This window comes from Cebus imitator, unplaced genomic scaffold (genome assembly GCF_001604975.1).
Source record: "Cebus imitator isolate Cc_AM_T3 unplaced genomic scaffold, Cebus_imitator-1.0 Scaffold101, whole genome shotgun sequence".
NCBI lineage: Eukaryota > Metazoa > Chordata > Mammalia > Primates > Cebidae > Cebus > Cebus imitator.
Window position 1 is genome coordinate 337,043 of NW_016107416.1, and position 8,614 is coordinate 345,656.

Consider the following 8,614-nt stretch of genomic DNA (forward strand, 5'->3'; position numbering starts at 1 on the left):
AACATCAGTGAAACTCCGTCTCAAAAAAAAAAAAAAAAAAAAATTATCTTTTATAGTTTTATGGGTAAATAATCTCATTCGTTGTGTGTGTGTGTGTGTGTGTGATTTCTGACTACAAAGACTGACAAGAGAAAATTTGTTTTTAAGGAGTGATTATCTCATACAGTTGAGAGCATGGGTAAATTTCCATGTGTTGTAGTAGATACCTCTCAGCATTTTCGGAGGCCAAGGTAGGATGATCACTTGAGCCCAGGAGTTTAAGACCAGCCTAACCAACGTGTTGAAACCCCCTCTCTACCAAAAGTATGAAAATTAGAAGAGCATGGTGGCGTGTGTCTGTAGTCCCAGCTATAGGTGGGAGAGGATGGTTTGAGCCTGGGAGACAGAGGTTGCAGTGAGCCTGGGCAGTGCATTCCCAGGAACGGTGCCATTCCAATTCCAGCCTGGGCGATGGAGGAGCCAGACCCTGTCTCAAAAAAAAAAAGAAAAAGATCTTTTCATTTTTTTCTGTACCTTCTAAGAAACTAAAGTTGGCCTGGGGTTATTTCAGTAATTCTGCTAAATAACCCTCTGAAAGAATGTCTACAGACTTACAGGTAATCTTTAGGAAATTTAGATACGGAGCAACTGTTTGCTTCTGTTCTCCATGAATTTTCAGGGTATGTCAAAATTTTCAGAAATATTTTAGTATTCTAGTTATTTTAATTGGAGAAGCCAGGAACAAAAGTCAGATTCTCATGGAATGGGTGGTGGAATATTGACTGACACATTTCCTAACTATACATAGGGATGATATTCAGATTTGTTTAGATGTTGAATGTGAAGCTAACATTTTTAAACAACTTAAAATTGTATCATAAAATAGTTTTAAGTTCCAGGTTGTTTTGCATTGTCTATAAAAATGAATTTTTAAGCTCATTTGTTAAGAATTTGGTTATTAAGATTGTGGTAAATGGCATTTGTGAAGTGAAATTGTGGATAATGATAGTTTTTAGGGGGTGGAGGTGATTTCTTTTTGGAAGTGAAAGGTTCTGCATTGATGGGCATTTACACTATTACATAGAGATTTAAAATAGGTAAATTGGATTTTAATAATAACTGTTCTGCCAAAGCTGCTATATTCAAAATTGTTTTAATTGCTAGTGTAATTTGAAGACAATTTTGTAATTACAGGATAAAACATATAGTTAAAGAAGCTAATCTTTTGTAAATAGTAAATGTATCAATATTGTACTACCTTTACTAATAGGCAATGAGTCTTATGTGAATGAGCCTTTAGAAGTGGCTCATGTGTCTTCGTCAGCATTGACATGATAGAGGAGCTGTTTTCATGAATGCTGTCTCAACAGTGCTGCCATGTCTAGTTTCTCTCAACTTTTATTCTAATAAAACCATTTTAAAGAGTTTGGTTTATTTGTGGTTTGATCCAAAATCCAACTTAAGTTTCTTTTCACTAATTTTACCCTAATATCCTTTATGGAGCTGCGTTTCAAGTTGAAACTGAGTATCTTAAAAATATAAGGTTGTCATTATGGAATTACACGTTGTCATGGGATTTACACTGTTTGTCTTGCCTCTTTTCTGAGTTTTTCTGACATCCATTTTCTGTTTGTCTTAAGGTTATCCTTTACCTTTGCTTCTTGTAACTTTTTCCTTCTGTAGATCCACTGTTTTCCTATGAGCTACCAAAATACGTAATTGAGAGCTCTGTAATCTAACCGTATTTCCTTAAAATATGGCAATTTAAAAATTTTAAACATAATTGTAATACCATTATATAATTTCTCTTAGGAAAAAATAGTTCAAAAGACTGACTTTTCGGTAATACAAAGCTCTGGCTACAACATGGTCAAAGCTGCAAATATTTTTATTTTGAAAAACCCTCTAAAGGTTTTGACTTTTAAAAATATATGTGAAAATTTAGAGGGTCCACCACCATTTACATAGCATCTCAACCACTGTTCTGTGTGGCGTTTATAAGACAAATCAAAGAAACTTTCATCCAAAGAAGTCCACTTACTCTCGTCTTTATTTATCTTAAAGCTTAAGTAGTTTACATAGTGGATCTTGTCTAGAGCTATTAATAGTTTCTTTGGTGTCTTTTCTCAAATTCATCTTTCTTGGTGTGCAAAAACATCTTCCTGTAACTCCAGCCACCTCTTATAGCATTTCTGTGTCTTTTAAAATTTGATTATATCTATTTTTAAAAACCTGGTCTAAATCTTTCTTGCCTGCAACTTTTTTTTATACTTCCTCTGCCACTGTATTTGTCCATTGTATCCTTGCTTTTATCTATCATTGGTGGAATTGGTCCTGTACATAGACTTGTAACTACTGGATATTGTCTGGTTTTACTGTTGGTGTATTGGTGATCAAAAAATATAAAACGTAACGCAGTGCTTCATAGAATTCTGTACCAACCAAACAACTTCAGGTTTACTTCTGTATGTAGCTGTGATTATAAAATTGTTTCACTGAAGATGTTATGTATATCTTTTAACTAATATTTTGTGATAATCATGATGTAAATGATTTGCAAATTCTTATGTGACAGTTTTTGAGGTACAACAATAACGATTTAAGAAAGAAAACAGTTTCATCTAGAAACACTGTCTTGGGGGGATCATAATCCGAACTTAAATTTTCCAGGTGTTTTGGGCTATTCTTATGAAAACTTTACAGGAAACTGTAACCAAAATCTTATTTTCATTTTTACCTGTTTTGTGCTCTAGATGTGCTGTGTAACCCTGAGCATTAAATGAGTACTGATGGATGCTAATTTGGGGAGTTCCCTTCTTTAAATCACCTGTATTTCCTGTAACTAGGTTTTTACTTGGGAGGGCTCCTATTCCTGTACTGACCAGTTAGTTCTCCTTACTTTAAAAAGATTAGATATGAAGTACACACTGCCTGATAGAGGATGGTCAGTAAGAAGGCAATTAGTTATATAACTTAAATTTGGGCAGCAATCCTTAAAACTACAGGAAGTGACTTATTCACATCTGTCTTCACCTCAAATTGATTTTGCTATATAAAGGTCTCAACTATTATATTTGGTCTTATATCTTATATTAGGTACTTCAAACCTAAGCTTCATTTACTTGTGATTTTACTTGGTCTTTCCGATAGTGGTAACAGGTCTCATTTTCCAAAGCACAGTACAACTGATTCATCTTTGACTTGCTGACCTTGGTTTTTTTTTGTTTTTGTTTTTAGTCTTCTCCTGGAACTTAAGCATCATACTATAGGGTGTATTTTTATTCTTCTAAAAGAAGAAACCCATCTATATTTTTACCAAAATTTTGATGTACTCAGACATCTAACCTTTCAATTTACGTGTTTTTAAACTCAGTATGAAATTCCCTTTAATAGTTAAGCTTTAGCATGAAATACTGCTTTTTAAATATCTATATGCAGGCTCTGCATACATCAGAAATCTGTTTAAGTTATGTAATAAATTCCTTGTAAGTTTGAGATCTTAAATGTTTTTTTTTTAAATCAACATGATGCATAAGTTTTTTTTTTCTTAAAAAAACGGCATCTGCTTAAAGGGATTTATGACTAAAATTGCTTATTTTTCTACAGAGTTGTCTGCTGGTTCTCAGCTTGAAGAAGATTCTGCAGTCCTTATTGATCCTTTTTCTTGGCGTTACCATTTTTTGAAGCAAAGTTAACCTAGCTTTCTAGTTTGAGCTTTCTTTTTGGCCGTCTTAAAAAAAATTTTTTTTTGATCTATAAAATAGACAAGAGCTAGTTCTACAATGTCCAAGTCATTCCAGCAGTCATCTCTCAGTAGGGACTCACAGGGTCATGGGCGTGACCTGTCTGCGGCAGGAATAGGCCTTCTTGCTGCTGCTACCCAGTCTTTAAGTATGCCAGCATCTCTTGGAAGGATGAACCAGGGTACTGCACGCCTTGCTAGTTTAATGAATCTTGGAATGAGTTCTTCATTGAATCAACAAGGAGCTCATAGTGCACTGTCTTCTGCTAGTACTTCTTCCCATAATTTGCAGTCTATATTTAACATTGGAAGTAGAGGTCCACTCCCTTTATCTTCTCAACACCGTGGAGATGCAGACCAGGCCAGTAACATTTTGGCCAGCTTTGGTCTGTCTGCTAGAGACTTAGATGAACTGAGTCGTTATCCAGAGGACAAGATTACTCCTGAGAATTTGCCCCAAATCCTTCTACAGCTTAAAAGGAGGAGAACTGAAGAAGGCCCTACCTTGAGTTATGGTAGAGATGGCAGATCTGCTACACGGGAGCCACCATACAGAGTACCTAGGGATGATTGGGAAGAAAAAAGGCACTTTAGAAGAGATAGTTTTGATGATCGTGGTCCTAGTCTCAACCCAGTGCTTGATTATGACCATGGAAGTCGTTCTCAAGAATCTGGTTATTATGACAGAATGGATTATGAAGATGACAGATTAAGAGATGGAGAAAGGTGTAGGGATGATTCTTTTTTTGGTGAGACCTCGCATAACTATCATAAATTTGACAGTGAGTATGAGAGAATGGGACGTGGTCCTGGCCCCTTACAAGAGAGATCTCTCTTTGAGAAAAAGAGGGGCGCTCCTCCAAGTAGCAATATTGAAGACTTCCATGGACTCTTACCGAAGGGTTATCCCCATCTGTGCTCTATATGTGATTTGCCAGTTCATTCTAATAAGGTGAGTTAACGCAACAGATGCTTCTAATTTCTTTTACATTGTAGTGCCTATTTACCTATATCTTTTACTCTAATTCTGTAGTCTGATGACATTGAGTTGATCAAGCATTTTTAAACTTTTGAGAACACTTACTTTATTTGGAAGGTAATTGTTTTTGAGCATTTTAAACCAGGGCTTTACATTAATACATTCTGCCTAGATTACTTCTGGCCACAAAGCTGTCATCCACTGAGATTATCTTGTTGGTTTTTGGCATCAATATGTTCTTCTTAATCATATATTTAAGCAGGTTTTTTTTGTCTGCTTTGTTGAATTGTTTTAAGTATTTTTTTTTTGCAGTCAATGTGCTCTGCCATTTAGGATGCTAGATTTCAGCTCTCCATCTGTCTTGATTGCTGATTTGTACGTAGTAAAGATGTATTCTTGAACAATTCTCTTTTTTTCCTTATCTGTGGCTACAGGGAAAGAGTTAATGTAGAGCCCTGGTGTTTGTTTCAGTATGTTTCATATTTTAGATTAGTTCATTCTTCTTTTTTAATTTCCCTTTAACACAAACTCTCATACTATGACTGAAATTTTTCATCATTTTTTTTCTCCTTTTCCACAACTTTCTTAAACATACTTCAAAACTCACTTTTTATTATCCCATATTGCATCTATCCCTTTTAGAGACTTGGACAAATCAACTACTACAGTATCCTGTTCTGTGTTCCTCATAAACAAATTCTTTTTCTGAGTTAGGCTTAGACTTCTGATATAGCCATTTGAAAAGAAAATCTAATTCTCCTTTGCTTTAATTATCACATCTGGCAAAATGGGAACTTTTTCAAAATGCCCTTTTAAATATGTTGTCCTTTCTCTTTCAACTTTTTCAGTGTTACTCGTTCTGACTTTTTTTCCCCCCAATATATGGTGCAGTTGACTTAAAGTCATCATTATAGCACCCCACTAGCTTGATCTATAATCTGTGACCATCCATTTTTCCTGATGTGCTCTACTTAACTGGAACAAGTTGCTGCCATGAAATTGATTTGATGGTTACTATTATAGGGTTTTTCTTTACAATAACATCTGGAAGGGTCATTTTCTTTTCATAGCTAATCCTTGGATAAGCATTTTTTAGTGAGTATTGATTTTTTTTAGTAGACTAAATCATACCATTAATGATACTGTTTTTAATATTCTGTCAAGGAGTATTACCAATCACTCCCTTTTCTTATGTTTGGATCTCAGTATTTTTGGCTTTTAATCTTTAGTCTGTACTAAAGTAAATTAACATAAATGCTAAATTTAGGTTCATTTAAACATTTAAGAAGATGTATTTTGATTAAGAACTATAATCCCAAACTCATAAAGCCAGCAAATTTTAATTGATATATATTTTGTGTGTCAACTTTTCCTAAATTTGTTGGCTATACTAAATATATCATGGAATTCATTTTAGTTTTTGATCAGCACTAAACTTCAAATTTTAGGTCCCAGGTGAATTTATAGAATGAAAAAGTTCATTAAACATTGGTGACTCCAATTTTCCTATGTTATTTCTTGCCTGTTTATAAGGACATAATAGGAGAAATGGCAATATGACCAATATTCTCAGAAAGGATCTCTAAATTCTGAGGGAAATAGATAGTTGCAGTGTCTCAAATGAGAGTGATATTAAGGGACTTAAAATCTTTGCTACTTGGAGTCATTAAGCTTTTGGGACATCATACAGGAACACAGTGGAACCATGAGAGGACTTATATCAGAGGAAGGTTTCTGTTTTTATGTATGATTATGCTTTTTTCTCTCCAAATTTTGCTACCTTCTAGTTCCTGAAGAAGGCTAATAACTTAAATGGATCTAAGTTAACAAAAGAGCAGTTTTTATATATTTGATGAAACTTTGGATTCAAGAGTAAGATACCCTACCCTAGTGCAAGAGGTACTTTTAGCCTATAAAAATGCTTACTTAGGTCCTTGCCAGTTTTGGTATTCTGTGAAAAACTGAGTATATTTGAGAACAATTTTAGAGGCCTTTTGTTTAATTCTGTGGTTTAAATGTGTAAATTGAACCAGCTTTAAGAAGTTTAAACACATGGATTATCTGAATTTCTAGTTGCTTTACTATGTTTTCTATGTATACGTATTCTATTGAAAAAATATTTAAATATTCACTTTAGCAGTGGACCCTTCTCATTTTATAACTGCTACAGATATGACCTTAGAGAAAATTTCTGTGATGGAAGTAGATAATGAACATTTTTTTAAACATTTAATCCTGCTCTCTGGTATTGCTGCATAACTTGGAAAATCTGTTCTTTTTACTTAGTGGTATTGTTAAAAGTCTACATGATCAAAAGTTCTTATTGTGAAATAAGAAAGTTAAGTAGAAAATGATTTAATTTGTCATGGAGTGTCATTATTTTTAGTTGACTTTAAGTGATGGTGTTGCTTTTATTTCTTCTAGGTCATTTTAGAACATCAAATTGCTTTTCTATGCAATCTCAAACTTTCTTAGCCTCCTTTCACTTAAAGAAAATTACCCACTACAGTCCTTTGGCTGTCTTGTCACTTGAGTTTATATTAATATTTTTTCTTTTAGTATTAAAAGTCATTAAGTTATACTTTTTTCTGCCATTCTGCAAGCACTTCCCAAATTCTTTTTTCTTTCTATAAGGTATCTCAAATATATCAAGGTGAATGTAGTTTTCCTACAGAAATGTCTGAATTTAAAAAGTACATGAATCCTTTATTCTGTTTTTGCAGGAGTTATCTCAGTGTAGAGTCCAAGGATATAGATTTTTTATAAAGCCCTTTCACTTAGTCCTCACCATAAACCAAACAGTAATAGATCAATAGTACAGATCAGTCATGGGTGAGTTCGGCGGGTATGTGAGTGATTTTCTGATCTTGACCTATCACTTTGAAAGACCAGACACACTTTTCCTGTAAGTTTGAACCTTTAAAGAACATGGGGATTGGATATAATTTCTGTTCAGCTATGTACCCTTTCCATCTCCTATGAATTAGAAGCATGCCTAGTAGAATAACATTTATTCCTCTCCCAGAACTTAAGGATATTTTCAGTAAAATCTGAATATTTTTAGTTCAGAGAATTAGAAGTTAATGGGTATTTATTTAATTAATCCTTTTTTTGAGAAGGAGTCTCATTCTGTCGCCCAGGCTGGAGTGCAATGGCATGATCTTGGTTCACTGCAGCCTCTGCCTTTTGGGTTCAAGCAATTCTCTTGCCTCAGCTTTCCAAGTATCTGGGATTACAGGCGTGCATCACCATGCCCAGCTAATTTTTTTGTATCTTCAGTAGAGACAGGATTTCACTATCTTGGCCAGGCTGGTCTCCAACTCCTGACCTCAGGTGATTCTCCTGCCTTGGCATCCCAAAGTGCTGGGATTACAAGCCTGAGTGCCAGGCCCAGCCAAGGCTTCTAAGTTTTGTGAACTTTACCTGTGGCTCCTGTGGCTTACAGCCATTTTTATTTTCTTTTACTATGTATTTTTATTTTATTTTATTGAGAAAGGATTTCGCCTTGTCACCCATGCTGGAGTGCAGTTACATGATCTCTGCTCACTGCAACCTCCACCACCCAGGCTCAGGCTAGGCTTGCTCCACCATGCCCAGCTGCTTTTTGTTTTTGTTTTTGTTTTTAATAGAGATCGGGTTTCACTATTGCCCGTCCTGCTCTCAAACTGCTGGGCTCAAGTGATGCACCTGCCTTGGCCTTCCAGAGTGCTGGGATTATATGCATGAGCCACTGTGCCTGGCCTTTATAGCCATTTAAAAAATGGTCTCCAACAAGTCAGTGGTCTGTTACTTTCCAGTTGAAACTTTAGATATCCCAAATAGCTGATTATAGAGCCAGCTGGAGAGATCTTGAGTTCCTTAGCTATTGGCCATTATTTTAAAAACAATCTAGCTTGAGAGACATAGAAATAGTA

General features: G+C 35.0%; 1 protein-coding gene across 7 annotated transcripts in view; it reads left to right on the forward strand.

The window, feature by feature from the left end:
• Window positions 1–8,614, forward strand: part of MATR3 (matrin 3) — a 79,078-nt gene that overhangs the window by 53,437 nt on the left and 17,027 nt on the right. For 6 of the 7 annotated variants that reach the window (XM_017536707.2, XM_017536706.1, XM_017536711.1 and 3 more), the window contains one exon: window positions 3,586–4,673. The exons of the other annotated variant lie outside the window; for it this stretch is intronic. In XM_017536707.2, coding sequence (XP_017392196.1) covers window positions 3,762–4,673 — 912 coding nt within the window. In that variant the 5' untranslated portion in view covers window positions 3,586–3,761. The remainder of the gene's footprint in view (window positions 1–3,585; window positions 4,674–8,614) is intronic. 7 annotated transcript variants of the gene reach the window in all.